The sequence below is a fragment of the Hakea prostrata genome, chromosome 8 (assembly GCF_041222555.1).
Source record: "Hakea prostrata isolate BN-2017 chromosome 8, UWA_Hpros_2, whole genome shotgun sequence".
Classification (NCBI taxonomy): Eukaryota; Viridiplantae; Streptophyta; class Magnoliopsida; order Proteales; family Proteaceae; genus Hakea; species Hakea prostrata.
Window position 1 is genome coordinate 53,673,925 of NC_142607.1, and position 16,188 is coordinate 53,690,112.

General features: G+C 37.2%; 2 protein-coding genes and 1 long non-coding RNA gene across 3 annotated transcripts in view; 1 reads left to right on the top strand and 2 right to left on the bottom strand.

Annotated features, from left to right (window-relative positions):
- Positions 1 to 2,799: 2,799 nt before the first annotated feature.
- LOC149008628 (Pseudouridine synthase family protein) lies at positions 2,800 to 8,179 on the top strand. The gene is given in 7 exon segments (XM_089166156.1): positions 2,800 to 2,977; positions 3,085 to 3,183; positions 6,192 to 6,332; positions 6,541 to 6,902; positions 7,378 to 7,440; positions 7,944 to 8,019; positions 8,022 to 8,179. Coding segments are annotated over 7 exon segments (972 nt in total). The 5' UTR covers positions 2,800 to 2,904.
- LOC149008629 (calcium/calcium/calmodulin-dependent Serine/Threonine-kinase) lies at positions 8,161 to 12,157 on the bottom strand. Its single transcript, XM_089166155.1, has 4 exons — positions 11,586 to 12,157; positions 10,787 to 11,370; positions 8,696 to 9,211; positions 8,161 to 8,616 (listed from the first exon to the last, which is right to left on the bottom strand). Exons 1-4 carry the CDS (start codon positions 11,818 to 11,820, stop codon positions 8,488 to 8,490), a joined length of 1,464 nt encoding a protein of 487 aa, XP_089022281.1. The 5' UTR covers positions 11,821 to 12,157; the 3' UTR covers positions 8,161 to 8,487.
- Positions 12,158 to 13,987: 1,830 nt separating this feature from the next.
- The window catches only part of LOC149008630 (uncharacterized), a 60,462-nt gene continuing 58,261 nt past the window's right edge, over positions 13,988 to 16,188 (bottom strand). The window contains exon 3 of the long non-coding RNA XR_016174968.1: positions 13,988 to 15,892. This is a non-coding gene — a long non-coding RNA (uncharacterized LOC149008630). The remainder of the gene's footprint in view (positions 15,893 to 16,188) is intronic.

Below are 16,188 nucleotides of genomic sequence, written 5' to 3' on the forward strand. Positions count from 1 at the left end.
CAGATAGAAAGATTAGAGGGAAAACAATGGGTTAGTTAGGTGAACCAAACAAACATCAAATCAATATCTAACACAGTTTTGATCGTATAGACATCATTCAAAGTAGCACGATATAAAATGAAAGTATCATCAACAAAAAATAGGTGAATGATTTTCAGGGCCAACCTGACAATTTTAATACCTTGAAAAGTTTTTTCAGCCTTGAAGGTTCCAAGGAGCCTAAACAAAATCTTCATTACAAGTAAAAATAGGTAAGGACTTAATGGACATCCTTGTCTCAATCTTCTAGTTCCGGAGAACCAAGAGTGGGGAGTCATTAAGTTTGATTGAGAACGAGGTAGAAGAAATCAATCATTCTATAAGAGCATAGAATTTAGAATCAAAACCTAGGCACTTCAAAACTTTTAAAAGCACATTCCATTCCACTCTGTCATATACTTTTGACATATCTAGTTTAAGAGCCGCAAACCCCTGTTTAGCCCTAGTTTTTTTCGTGAAATGAAAATTTTATGGGTAAGTGCGATATCAATAATCTGTCTACCCAGCACAAAAACACTTTGAAGAGGGGGAACAACGTCATGTAGAAAATTGAAAGCCAATTTTTTTGCAATAATCTTGTAAGATATATTACAAAGACTAAATGGGCCTAAAGCCAGTGACTTGGGCAACATTCTCGTTTTAGGAATAATACACATACGAGTATGGTTATTATTATTATTATTATTATTATTATTATTATTATTATTATTATTATTATTATTATTATTATTATTTGTCTTACTAGGGACCTCTTCATAAAATAAAAGAAAATATTGGGTTTATGCTTTGAAGATGTGAGGTGCTTCCCTCAAACCCTAATGTCTTCGATTGGATTTGATTTGGACACATTTCCCTTCTAGTTTTCCTTTACTTTCCCAGCCTTGAGGAGCTTAAAGATTGTGGAATTTTGCTTTTAGGTAACATTCACAAAGAAACATGGTGTTATTCGAGCAAAAGAGGATGTAGAGGCGCTTTATTACAGTATTTCTTGAATTATCCAGAGGAAACTAAGAAAAATTAAGGAGAAAATTTCCGATCATGGTCGTCATATGAAGGGTTACTGCATAGTTAAAGTTCGGGACCATAGATTTAGTCTTGGATGATAATTTGGAAACAGTTCCCCAGCAAGATGAAGGGGAAAAAAATCGATGATGTATTCCTCTTCTCGTAATCTCTCTTAATCCACGTTTTCCAAACTTCTTTTGAACTCTCTTATGCTCCATCCCCGTTAACTCTTGTGGGCTGCATTGTTCGCCACATCAATTTGAAGTTCTGCATTATTTCAATTTATTTATGTTGTTTGGATCGTTATGGTTTGACAAGTGAGAAACCATTAGGATTGGTGATGGGCATTAGTAGCTTCAATGAGTACCATTGTCAGACTCATGGTTTGTAGCTTTCCGGGAGATTCTTTTTGGGTTTGATGTTCATCACAACTTGATTACATCCTCGGGGAGCTTTTATACGATCAATATAAGCTCTTCGCCCAATACCGAGAGATTGAGACCGAATGCTTGCATCCTTGGCAAATCTCCAACTTAGGTTCAAGAAAAAAAAAAGGAATTAGAATCGGGTAGAGCTTGGGGTCTCATTTTATAAATTAGCAAAATAACATAAAAAGAAAAACTTGTATTTATAGATTTTAGCCCTAAATGATCATTCACAATTGTTAGATTTATTCGAACACATGTGTTGAGATCATAAAAATCATTTGAACATAAGATATGGGTATTAGAATCATTTTAAAAATTTGATTTGATTTTAATTTTATTTGAACCTTACTAGTGATCTTCTACGGTCATTAACGGAATGGCCCTTGTGGTTTATGAAACATTAGTGGGTTAAATAACATCATGAACAAGCCCCAACTTATGAAATATCTTTTTCCTTCTCAAAATTTCTCTGCTCCCTCACAACTCTTTAAAATTTCTTCTATTTCCTTCTCGAAATTTTGAAAATTTTCACTTACGCTCTTTCATGTGTGAAATATCAAGTAGCCCCCATTGGAGGAAAATTTTAACCCTAAAGATAACGGGTAGAAAACTCTTTGTGTTGTGTGCAAAATATCAGTGCTTGGCTCTTCCGATGTTAAATCTTGACTCCACCCTTTAGTGGAAGATATACAATTTTTACCCACATGTCCAAAAACTTTGAACTTAACATCCCCTTCAGGCTTGTCTTGGCCTTTCTTTTTAAATTTTACCCAATGTTTTTTCTAAGAAATTTATTAACAAAAAATTTAGGTATTCGGGTAGAAAAGCTTGTGGTTAACCCGTGAATTAGGTGGTCTCAAAGTTTACTCCCATGTGGTTTTGGTAGCCCCCATGTCTTGCGTTCGAATCCCCTCTGCTCTTCTATTTCTCACTTTGACAGTTATGTGCTCTTTGACTTGAACATGAGACCGCTACCGGCTTCTGTTCGATAGTAGAAGCCGGTAGCGGGAAGGGATCATGAAGAGCTCCTGCTAGACTAGCTGGGTCTTGGGCCACAACCTAATCTAGTTGTGAGCCCATGGAAAACACTGGCTGGCCAACCCTGTGACTTTTAAAAAGTCAAATCATGTGAATTTGCCTTTCCAAAGCTGATTATCAAATGCAATGAGACTGAGTGAAACTCAATGATCAAATTTTAAATGGTTTTGAATTTGTCAATGTTGTCTCTTAGTGTGATGGTTTTAATTAAATATATACAGATTTTTTTTCTTCTTTTTGGGTTTAAAAAAGAAAAAAATTCAAATAGAGATTAAGTGTTAGCCTAGATTCTTCCTCCTGTTCTTTTTATCTTGTAAATGTTCAGAGATGAACCCCATTAGAATGTGTGATAAACTCATTGATTCAGTCTGCTTCGCTACCGACGGTGCCAAATATGGGTTCCGCAGTCGTCTCACCTCTGAAGGCATTTATCCGTTCTAGTAGCGATAACTCGGTCTCTCCCTCTCTCTCTCTCTCACATTGTGTGTGTTATTTGTGATTTATGAAGCTATTCTTTGAATTTAGTTTTGCAAAATTAATGGGTGTGTGCTATTTGACTGTGCAAAACACAGCTGGAACAGTGGCACAGCGCACCAAAGCCATGAAGTGCGGTTCGCTCTTCCCGGTTATAAGTGGCGTATGATCATAGCATTCGATGGCACCAAATTTTCTGGTTGGTTCTTCGTCCATTTCATCTTATCCCAATTAGTGTCTATCTTCACTGTTTTGATTGCATCTTAATGGTGAAACTCAATGTAATATCTAATGGAGGCTCAAGAACTTTCAGATATTGGACTTTAACGGGATCTCTACTACATCTATCATCCCTCTAACAAGATCCCTTTCAGTTAAAGGAAGGATTAGGGGTTGGGTAGATAATTCTGTAGGTTTCTTTTGAGAGCTCCAGAAAATATGTTCCATTAGTAAATTCTGCTTTATTATTCAAATTTTAAGATACAACAGTTGGTGTGCATTTGTGTAGTGTAGTATAAGAAGAGGATAAGAACTTGTTTGATTTACCATGATCGAATTTCAGGAGGAGAAGGGATTATCTGTACTTACCAACAGGTGAAAGCACACCTGAGAGCCAATCTACTGGACCATTTCCATTATGTTGGCTCTCCCATTTTTGCACATGGAGAGGATTGGTGTCTAGGGAAACAAAATGAATACGTGGATATCTCTCAAATGTATGTTCACCTATTGATATGTACAGACGATCTGAACTCGCCGTAGAAGTCGTTGGCAATAGTTCTACCTCTTACTGGGTTATCTTCTGGTCAAAGGTTCTGCTGGCCAGCATCCATGATTGAACAGTTGGATACCCATTGCTATTGCATAGCCTACCTAGTGAGCCTGGTAGATAAGCAAGTTAAAGGACTAACAATGATCCTATCCTAAAGGACAAGGAGGAGCGAGGAGGGCACTAATTATAGATATCTGGGATTCAAACAAGAAGGTAAATTACACTTTACCCACTGTCAATCACGTAACCTAATGATATGAAATTCAGAAGAGCCCAATCTTAAGAGCCATCTCATATGATGAGGGAACCCAAGGCCTTATAACCAACCCCCCCCCCCTTTCAAATCCCATTGGTGGTGTATGTGGTGGGACAGTTAGGAGAAACGGGCCTCATGTGTAGTGGGGTGAAATAACAGGAAAAGGAAAGGAAGGGAGAGTTGGGTACTTTCGCATCCCAAGTGCACTGAAGATGGAGCATGGTTCTAACTTCTAAGCATCTAGCAATTTTTCCAATATTACTAACTCTAGAGCTGCTGAAGACAGATTTTCATCATACAAAGTTGATTCGTGTATTTTGCAAAACTCTAGGTTGAAGGTTTTTTGTTTGTTTGTTTGTTTTTTTTTTTTTTAATTTTTAATGCAGGGGAGAATGGATGCAAATTAATCATAAAATTGGCATATTTTAAGCCTTGATCTGGGAAAGAGAGGGGGGGGGGGAAGGAGTTATGTATGTGCTGGGAGTTTGATCCCAACTGCTTTCATTGTGAAGTGCCTAAAATATGGGCGGAAGGTACGCGTATCAAATTAGCTTATTATATTATTGTTATCATTTTTTTAAATTAGCTTAGCTAGTTAGCCATTGAAATTATTATCCTTTTTCAAGTATGTTTTCTAATTAGCAATAGGATTTGATTTTCCTACTCAAATTAGGATTCTTATTCCGTTCTCTATATTTGCTTGAAGAGCCTCTCATAGCTGATTTAGAAAAATGAGGGTTTGGTGTTTTCTTCAATGGAATGCTGTGCAATTCAGTTGGGGGTGAGATATCCCTGGAGGGCAGTGAGCTTCTTTACCCTTTTTTTTGGCTGGGGGGGGGGAAGCCATTGTTTTCCTTTTCTTTCTTTGCTTATTATTTTTACCATCTATTAATATATATTTTCTACTTCTTTATGAAAGGATATGCATTGCTTAGGCCTTGTATCTAATATGGCCTCAAAAAAAGCTGATTGAAAGCCAAGGATCCATTAGTTGGGAAAATGCTTCTTATTATTGTTGTTGTTGTTGTTTTTCTTCACCCTGTTGTTCTCTGTGCATTGTTCTAACTTCTTCTGGGATGCATTAAAGAAAGCTATAATCTCTTCCATTCACTATTTTGCAATTTTATTGGAGACCTATGAACTTTTGGGCTTGTTCTTGCTTGCTTGGACGTTGAGTTTGGAAAACAATGTTGAAAGTTCCTGCAAGTTTGCTGTATGGTCAAAGAAGAAGAGGACAGCAGGGAAGGAATGAGAATGTTTTGTTATAAGATGTACTCAGTTACCTACATGACCAACTCACCCAAGCAGTAGCACTAGCTGTTGATTGTGAACATGCAGTCTCCTATAGAGCAACTCCTGAAACCAGAAACATGGGCATGGACATGGTATTTGATGGATAATCTCTCTTTCCAACTTCCAAGTCATATCCCAAGTACATACTGAAAGGTGAAAGAAGCCCTAATTACAATTGTTGTTGTCTTTGTTCTGCATTCTTCTTATTCTTTTTCCTTTCATGATCTTCCACATTTTTCTTGAATGTGATATAGTATGTTACTTAAGTGCAGGACAATAGAAAGCATTAGGCTTTTCTTTGTTTTGCCTCAGGTTTAGGCCTTGGGTGTCGCTTGTTCTCCGGCTTTCCTTGTGTGGCTTTGCCTTGGGCCGTTCAGCTTTGTTGGGCTTTGCCCTGCTTCTTGTAACCCCCTCTTCTTTCTCCTTTTGGTTAATGAATTCTTTCACTCATCCCTCTCCCCAAAAAAATAAATAAATAAATAAATAAAGGTGCAGGACAATGAGTGAAAGGAAGGACAAAGACACATGTATAGCTTACTGAAAAACATCAGTAAAGCAAGTTAAGAAAATATTTAAAGAAAATTATGGACTGGAATGATATACAGACTGGATCATGTTAAGGTATAACAATAAAACAAAAACACTAGAATCTCAGTTTTATCTTAAGCAATAGATTTACAATTGTTGTTGTTGTTGTTTTTTTTTTTTTTTTTCCCAGCTAATTCTAAACTGCATGCTGATCTCTGATTAACCCATCGAGAACACTGTGCTTTTCTGAAACTAGGTGTGTCTGACTTTTGCTTGGGTTGTCCTGGTGCCAGAGATGTCTTTGGGTTTTTATTTTTATTTTTTATCATTTGATTGTTAATGTTGTTATTGTGTTCAGGCTGGCAATATCAGCCGTTGACACCAACTGTACAGTGCCTTGTGGAAAAAGCTTTGACTCAGATAACAAAGCTAGAAAGAAAGGAGCTTGGGTTGGTTGGTGCAAGTAGGACAGACACTGGAGTTCATGCCTGGGGTCAGGATGAGAAAAACTTGCTCATCCTTCTGAAGCCTGGAACAAGCATATCTCAAAAAGCAAACCTATACAACTCAGCTCAACTCAACCTCTTCCCTACTAAATGTGGTTGGTTAAATGGATCGTTTTTTCCAATCAACTCTTTTCAAAGCCATATCCCTAGTACTAAGACATTTGTGTAATGAACAAACATATGCTTTCTTAAGATTTCAGTTGGCACACTTTGTTACTCCTTTCAACTACTACAGCTTGGAGAGCATTCATGCAGCACTTAATGGTGTTCTTCCTTTTGATATCCGAATTAGAGAGATTAGTCCAGCACTACCTGATTTCCATGCTCGATTTTCAGCAAAGAGCTAGATTTATCATTATAAGATATATAATGACACCATTATGGACCCATTCCAGCGGTTCTATGCATATCATAGCACTTATAGGCTGAATACTATTGTCATGAGGGAGGCTGCAAGACATTTCATTGGAAAGCATGACGTCTCTGATTTTGCTAATGCGTCACACAATGATGGATTTCCAGATCCTTTGAAGCATATATTCCGTTTTGATGTTGTTGAAAAGGTAATTTTTCAGTCCTGCGCAATATTATTAGTTTAATGTGAGCCCTTGCTGCACCGTGTTGTGGTCTTCAGTGATCAGGCACCAGGAACCAGTTGATCTATATACTTGACCTTGGTTGTTTGAAATTGAATTGTTACCTTTGATGAGGCACAATAATTGAATTGTATTTCTTCATAAAAAAATTGAATTGTATCAATTCTTCATAAAAAAATTGAATTGCATCAATTCTTCATCAAAAAATTGAATTGTATCAATTAATATTCAAAGCAGCCAGTTGATGAACTCTGGTAAGTCCTGATATAAGATTGGAAGACGATTGGATGTTTCAGGACATACTCTCAATAGGAATGCTGTACCTCAGATAACAGTAGTGAAAATTTTATGGTCTCTAATATTTCTATAATTTTCTCATATTAGTTTATTGCCCAGTTTTATAGTTTATCAGAGGCTAATCAATACCTAATTTGTTTTTTAGGGAGCTCTTTTGCAACTTGAGGTTGAAGGCTCGGGTTTCTTTTATAGACAAGTGCGGAACATGGTAAAAATCTATCTTCCCTCATTCTTAAAATCTACCCTTATGCTCAATGTTGTTTTCCTCATGCTTTTTCTTCATTGTTGTTATCCTACTTGCGTTGATGTCTTTTCTCCAGTGGGATTTTCTTATTGACACCTCTTAAATTGTCATAATTTGTAACCTTATTTTTTGGCCCATTTGGAGTCCCACAAGTCCCCCCCCCAACACAACAATATTCTTATTTCACTTGCATGCTTCTTTCAACTTATTTCTTGAAAAACTTCCCCACATGTTTAGACACCTTCTGAAACTACAAAGGACACTACAAAAGGGTGTCAAGTTCCAGAGCTCAACTGCAGAAGCGTCTCTCCTTCAGACACTCCCTTTTCTAATTATGAGCAGAAGATTTAGTGGTGATTTAATTTTGTAGTAGTGCTATTTTGATCTTCTGTATTATTGTTTTGCTATGATAGGTTAAAGCTTTAAGTTCAGAACTTGGTTAAAACTGAAAACCTTCTTTCCTCTAGGTTGCTCTGCTGCTTCAAATTGGAAAGGAGGCAATTCCTCCTGATATTGTCCCAAAATTTTTGTTAACTAGAGATCGGAAGAACTTGCAAAATTTGCCTTGTCTGCCCCTCCTCAAGGCCTCATCCTTATGTCTGTCAAGTACAATGAAGAGATCCTGCAACTTCCTCCTGGTTGCCCTTCAACCAGCTTCGGCAAGAGCCATTTTGTAAGTAAATGCAAGCTTCCATTCTATTGATAAACTAAAAGAATGTGGTTTCAACTGCCCAACTCTTAACAAATGCAATGTGCAATTACAAATATATTAAATTCAACTAGGTACTGAATTTCCTGATATTTGGGATATCATAATATCAATTATATGGTGACCACAATCCTCAAGGATGAAGAAGCCAACCCTTTGGGCCTTCTTAGCTTCCCAATCTCTGAAACTTTAGTAAGGTAACTTTATGTAGCAACTTTATTTTCAAACAAATCACACAGAGAGATGGATTCTTGTGCCGCATCATGAAAGCTCAGTCAACATGAAAAATATATCAGCTTGGATTACGATGTAAGGAGAACATCGAAATCGCTAAGTGTCCACTCGGCCACCTCATCTTTGTCACTGACATATATTTCTGTTCCTGCATCAATTGAAGTCCATATTCTTCTAGCAGGAGGGGTACCTGGATCCTGCAAAGGAAGAAGAATGCTAGATTAGTTTGAAGATATATACTTTTTTGGGTTTGTATGGGGTGTTCCAACTACTGACCTGATAGAAGTAGAGTCTGCTGGAAAGTCCTCCTACATCAAGCTCCCAAGTCCTGGGATCTCCAACCCACCCTTCACCAGGTTTGGTTGGATACCCATATGCTGACCATATTGGGTGAGGAAGGATTTGTACCAGTTCTTGTGCCTGAGGATTGCTGTAAGGATCACAGAGACTGACAGGCTTCTCCAAGTGAGCAGCATTTCCAGGAGCACAATAGTAGTGATAAGCTCCATATGGAAAGTTTGCAGTATCGTTCCTGTAAATTTTTTTGTCATCTGGGGTGATATGGAATGGTGGACAATTGACAGGAGTTTTAGGGCTGCACCAAGCTTGTGTTGCAGGGTTGATGATCATTTCGCTGTATCTGGTAACATCTGTGAGAACATCTCCATCACAGGGAGCACCATTATTCTTCCAGCAGCTACCAATATCTATTAGGTAGAACTGGCTCTTTACGCCACCTCCTTGCTTAATATCCAAAGAAAGTTTGACCTTGAAATTGGGTGACTCTGGAAGCTGTTAGAGGGGAGCAATCAGTTAGTTAACCTAGATTATCACTTGTGAATATCAATAGTTGAACGCATCAAGTCAAGTTAACCCTGACTTTTGTTATATTAATAATTGAATGATTCAAATCAATGTTAGAGGCTGATACACATTACGATTGGACCTACATAACACCTGGGTGGGTGGGGGAGGGGTTTGTTTATGACAATGATTATAGGAGGGGTGCTTCCGTACAACCAGAGTCTGGGGAGAAGTTTTTCTACGCAGTCTTATCCCAACAATTTTTGTTGAAAAGTATGTCTTCGACTTCGGGATTACAGTTTATGGTTCACCTACTTTTAGGCCAAGCTCCATCCATGAATTTCAAAAATGTTATTTGTCATGATCCGAAAACTACATAGCAATTGAACCAAAAAAAAACAAAAAAAAAAACTCCGTAGCAAATCACCCCCCCCCCCCAAAAAAAAAAAAAAAAAAAAATGATCGATTGGCATATGCATATTGCTCAAAAAAAGGAAAAAATTTGAAGGAGTCATAGACAAGTACACTTCAACCGTTGGATGAAAAGACATTGTAATTTTTTGTGTTCACGTGTCGTCGTTTGATGATTGAACGGATGGGATGGAGGGCAATGAGTGACAGAGAGGATGTGTGTATTGCTACATAAAAGGCAAAAAATTAAGGACATAACTCCGAGGGGTGGTTCAGTTGGTAAAAAACCAACATCTTCACATAGGAGGCAAAAGTTTGAATTTTCTCAGAAATAGGGGCAAAGCCCTACCACCATATTATATAATACCCCATCATACAAAGGGGCCTTTTAGCCCGCCAAGCAATCAAACTGCTGCGCGCTAACCCATCAAGAAAAGAGACGTCTATAGAAGTATAGACTTTTTTACTATAGCCCTAGTCAAAGACCACCCTATATAACACGTTATTAAATGTTTTTATTTTTTTTGGTAAACGAAAGAAGGGATGTAGTAGCGGCGATCTAGCACCTCCCTCTACGCAATGTTCGACTATCGAGTGCGACCTATGCAAGCATTAGCCCTGTGCACTACCAGTGCAAGCATTGGCCCCGTCAGCGGAACCCACCAGAGGTCTAGTATAGTCCATGAAGGCATGGTAGAACTCATACCCATGGCAAACCAAAGAGCACCACAACGGTGATATTAAAGTGTAAGAATTAGAGTGGTTTTGTTGGAGCACATGAGCCGCGCCGTGGGTTTTGAACGAAAAGGGGGGAAAATTCTTTAAAAATATGAGATTTTTTATTTCCCTAATCCCAAAGCCAGATTTTGTGGGAGTGTGGGAGACAAGTTTCCTTGAGGAAACGCACTAGACCAACTTTCCCACCCCATGCCGGTGATAATAAATGTTTTTGTAAGAATTAGAGTTTTGGTTTTTTTGTTGGAGCACATGAAGCCTTGTCTTTGTACTTGTTGTTTTGGTGATTCATGACCACCGACACCATGTTATGTAATACCCCATCCCATCTATACAAACGGCTTGTTCCAAAAAAAAAATAAAATAAAATAATTAAAAAAATTAAAGAATTAACAAATTAAAAACAAAAGAACTTACGGTTTTCATCATTCCTCTTGTGTCGTAATGGTATCCACCGGAGAAACCTTTGGTTGCATCAGCTCTGAGATACAGCATAAGCCACGGATAATTCTTCGATGTTTTGAGCTTGTGTTTGAAAATCCAGCCCCCACTTCCGACTTTCTTCTCCCAAATCACCTCAAAATAGGAGATTCCATCTATCCCTTTTCTGATATCCGAACCCAGATCGTAACTACCCCTGAAAGCCCCTTTCATTTCACCCATTTCTGATAAAGCTGTGGCTTGATGATACAGATTTGGTTGGTTCATGCACCCATTACCAAAGCAGGGGAAGTTTCCTCCTTTGAAAGGCTTCACAGGTTTCCCATTCTGTGGACACAACCCAGACATTGTATCGTAGTTACCATTTTTCAACATCACCATCCAATATTGCCATGGGTGAGCAGCAGCATCTGCAACTTCACACAAAGAACCCAGATAGATTTCTTTCTTCGCCGCATATAGATCTGGATTTTTCAGAGCATTCGAACTCAAACCCGGGACTCGTTTTCCAACACCCAGTTTGTTTTGAGCTTTGGTCACTCTATGCTTCAATGAAGAATCTGCGCAGTTCAAAGCCAATAACAGCAGATAGTGAGCACGAACAATCCCTTTAACAAGACAATAGGAAAGAAATGAATGAACCAAAAAAAAAACTTTCTGGAGATTAAATGCAGCGTCAATAAGAAAAATCTTTGTTTTGGGAGGAGCCCAAGAATAGGAATGCAGTCCTGAATAGAACCCAAGATTTATTTTTCCAAGTTTTCCTGGAGCTTACTTGATAACAGATCAAAACAATCGGCAGCTCTTGGACTTCCCATCCCAGGAGCTTCTTTACCAACTTCATTGCAGAAGTTCCAGGCTTCGAAAGCTACTCTCAACCCATCCCTTCGCATTCCTGGGTCTCCTAGAGCTGAGATGTACTGTTGCTCTGAAGCAGAGAGAATGCTGAAAAAGGGTACATTTGCGATGAGAAGCAACAAAAGAAATCGACTTTCGGTGACTGAGTTCATGTGTATCTGATTCAGAGACCCGTGTTGGGTGCTCTGCTCTGCTCTGCTCTTTAAAGGTAGCTTAGATTCATAATCTGGGATTTACCCAAAAAACAAGATTCATAATCTGGGATTTAGCTATTCTGACTACGTATATCGGTATATATGCTTGACTCTTATTTCTTTTCAATTCACACCTCGTGGGCGGTCCTGTGCTGTGCTGCTGGGTCTGTGGCCGTTTTCTCCCCTACTTTGGAAAGGAAAACTACTACTGGGCAGGGATACCTGGGTCACATCTTTAAGGGAGGGCAAGTGTCATTCATGCATTGATTTAGATTGGGCGGGGATTCCTGGGTTCACATATTTAAGGGAGGGCAAGTGTCATTCATGCCCTGATTTAGATTCATAATCTGCTATTTATTCTTTATTTTTCATAAAAAAAAAATATTTTTTAAACCTTTTTGCCCTGGATCATACTGGATACTGTATAATTTATCTGATACAGAACTTTAATCACATAGAATGAACCAAATGGCAGATCTAAACATGCATGCATCATTTTTGCTTATGGGTTTGGTGAAGGGGATTTGGTTTATATAAATTTGTTGAATGATGAAACCCCATGTCAACCTGCCCACATTAGGAAGAATTCTACAAATGGCACCATATGATCCATAATTCAATGATATTGTTGAAGTCTTCTGGGGTTGCTTTAAACCCCAGATATCAACTTCCCCACAAAGACTACTTTAAAACTGGATTTGTTATCACTTCCTACTCTGTTTGAATTTCCAGTTTTAGTGTGCTTTTGAGTGTGAGGCTCAATAATTTAAGTCCCCAAAACGTAATGATTACTAACTCAGTCTCATTAGGAAGAAACCTGCAAATGACACTATGGTCCATAAGTAGCTCTGGATCAATTCAAGAATAGATATTATGAAGCATCTTTGAAATATAACCACCCATTTTAGCACTAAATGCTTCTATTTTGATGTAACCTATGAACTTTGTTTGGTAACCCTAGAAAAAAAAAATCTATAACACCAGTCTCCATCGACCGATCTGTCCTTTTGCTAGCTGGAGAAAAACAAAAAGAAAGAGAAGAATGAACCGGTGAAGCTAATTTGCAGCTCAACGACCGAAGATGCTTCTTGCATCTGCTTTTGGGCTGTAAAGCTATTAATGGACCCAACAAATGTTACTCTACTAACCCATCTAGTTAGACTAAAAGGGCTACACACGACGACTTATGTGGTGTAGGTGAATAGGACAAAGTGTTGGCTGTTGCGCATTGAAGTAGAGAGAATTCATGAGCATTTTTTAAACATCAAGGTCAATATTCGGTTTGTCTCATTGGAGAGAATCTTCATAATTTTAATTCAAAAATACTCTCTGAATTGGAATATTATATACGATTAAATCCCATAATTCACTTGGTACTGACTGAGAAACCCTCTCAAGAAAAAGATCCAAATTTGACATGAATCAACCTATGTGACACTATGAAGGGAAATCACTTTTACCTCAACAAAATGATTCTCATATGAAAGAACCAGATTTTCACAAGTCAACTTTCCGTTAGGGGAAAACAATGTGCTCTTCTGACACTTACCTACCTCACAATAGTGGTCGAACCCATTTGTAGAAATTGAAAAAAAAAAAAAAACTCATAAATTAATATCTCAATGGATCCTATGTGAGACCACCCCCAACTATGTGGCATTGATTTTCACATTGTAACACAGCTTTTGGTTATATTTCTTGTGGTTTGTTTTTTCTCTTTTCCGCCTTTGTGATAATATATACTGGCCCGAGCTAACAAAAGAAGCGAAAGTATTTGATACTTAGGTATTCTATAAACGGAATTTCATTTTTTTGGTAACATATAAATGGAATTTCATAGAGTAATTGATGCAGAAAGGGGGAATTTTATTAGGTCCATTTCCCTTTGAATGAATGATACATGTCCATCAATCAAAATTCAAAGGTTGAGGTAAAATTTTCTATCATCTAAATCTTACCTCAACCTTTGGATGATTGATGGACATGTCCTTCATCCAGGGGAAGATGGATTGTCCTTCAGAAATGGACCAGATAAATTTTTGATTGTCCATTTCTTTGTCAAAAATGGACCTAATAGCTCCATTCTCTCCATTATGTGTAGTATGTACAGTCACTAAAGGTTGGTATTAGAGGGACATTAGTTGGGTACTGCACATTAATTGCACAACATTGAAGCATGACATGTATTGGAGTTGTTGAGGTTTGAAAACAAATCACTCACTTCTAACGAAATATAGAGTAGGTCATGCATTATGAGGAAATGAATAATAATCAACGTTTGTTGAAGCTCAAAATGATTAGTTCTTCCGCAGTTATTAGAGGGAATGAAGAAACATTCATGGCCTTTTGTTTCTGGATTTTAATATACCTAAAAGAATGAACACCCAAAAATCACGAATAGAACAGATAAAAAGGACACAAAGTAATACAAAAATTAATGTTGTTTACCAGGACAAAAAGAACTTTCACTATGTAAGTAAGGGTGTCGATATTTATACCGTACTATACCGAACTGCGCTGTTTAAACTACTTCATTCTCAAATTTGGTATGGTATGTACCGAAACAGTTTTTTGGAATTCAGTATAGTACGGTTTCGGTTTTAGGAAGATACCGTCGGTATGTATGGAATACTGTACCGGATTATTGGATACCGAAATTTGTCATATACCAAATTTTCATACTTAATTTGACACCCTTATATCTAGGTTGTTTTGGGCCCAATTTAAGGCCCAGTTCAACTTAACATTACTCCTGGGTTAAGCCCAATTGTTAGGAGAAAAAGAAGAATATACTTCAAGTTAAAGAAAACCTAGATTAAAATATACTGTATGAAGAATATAAATATCCTGTTCTTTTTCTTCATATACTGTAAATCTCAACAATTAAAATATTAACTAAAAGACCATATTACCATAAACACTCTTAGGTTGTAAGTGAAGAAGATTAGAAGAATGTGTCTTTTTATACAAAAATTACACCGAATCGTACAATTTTTCTCGTATCGATTTTATATCGAAACCATGCCGAACCATTTTAAAAAATACCGTAAAAATTCAGTACGGTACAGTACGGTACTGAATTGACACCCTTGTATTTAAGAAGAAGATTATAATAGAAATCTTTCAACTAGTCACTGTAATGACGTTACAAAAACTCTCATCTAAGACTTTAAGGCAAAATCCCAAATTTCAAAATAACCTAATAAAAGAATGTAATTTATAAATTTTAATTGGGTAAATGGATCAAACCAAGCCCTTTGCTTCTATCACAAATCTAATGAATTATGTCATTTGGGTTACCCACAAAAATATATCAATGTAGGTTATTTTTGAAGTCAAAATTAAAAATTCAAATCAAACAAATTCCCACTTATTTACAAAATAAAAACATTCTAAAATTTCCTCCCCATTCTAGGCAAGTGGGTGCATGTGCACCTACATAGATGATATTATTCTCATCATTTTTATCGAAAGAAAAACAATATTATTTTCATCATTGATGAAGTCTGCAGAATCCTCATATATAGAAAACCCTACCTCCCCAAATTGGAAGTGCAACTTCATATCATCTTTTTCTCAATGAGGTAGTTTCATCAGTGGGTTTGGAATGTATTCTATATCAAAATACTAGAGAAAAATCAATTTTCATAATATATTATGGATCCAAAATACATATCCAGAATCCTTACTATAAAACAAAGCATAAGTAATATTGGATACTGTCATTTGAAACAAGGTTTTCATCCCAGGAGCCAAGGACCAGATTTTGTTAAATACCATGACAAGTGCAATGGACTTATAGATGAAGAAAAACATCTACACAGATGACAGCTAATCAATCAATAAACTTCATGCCAGCCAGAAAGAAGAAGAAGAAAAAAAAAAAAAAAAAAAATCCACCAGTCTACCCAAAGAATGAAAAGATTCAAACAGTGTGTTAGACAGAAAAATTAAAAGTAATACAGCCAGGAATTATTGAGACACAAACCTTATCAGAGCACTCATCCTCAGTCTCCATGAATTCCATATCCTACACCAAACCAATAGAAAATCAGAAAGCAAGTAGACAACATACCAAGGTGCATTAATGTTAGTTGGTGGGTGTTATCTGTGAAGCACAATGCAGGAAGGAGCTTTATTTATACATAAGATTTATCAAATACACAACAAACGAAATCTTCCCAATGTGGGAATCTTACAAGAAAAATAATATCTGGTAATATCCTAGCAATCTACCCTCAATAAGGAAGAACATAATAGGAAACTAAGTCTACCCAAATCAACCAATAGTCCAGATCTCCTCAAATAGATTCCTCCTCACAAGAC

Bases quoted from the DNA above. Each gene is read 5' to 3' on its own strand.
- LOC149008629 (XM_089166155.1), bottom strand. From the start codon at position 11,820: ATGAACTCAGTCACCGAAAGTCGATTTCTTTTGTTGCTTCTCATCGCA. The intron at 11,371-11,585 runs GTAAGCTCCAGG...TGAACTGCGCAG, and splicing joins TTGTTTTGATCTGTTATCAA to ATTCTTCATTGAAGCATAGA. The intron at 8,617-8,695 runs GTCAGTAGTTGG...CTTCCTTTGCAG, and splicing joins GCAGACTCTACTTCTATCAG to GATCCAGGTACCCCTCCTGC.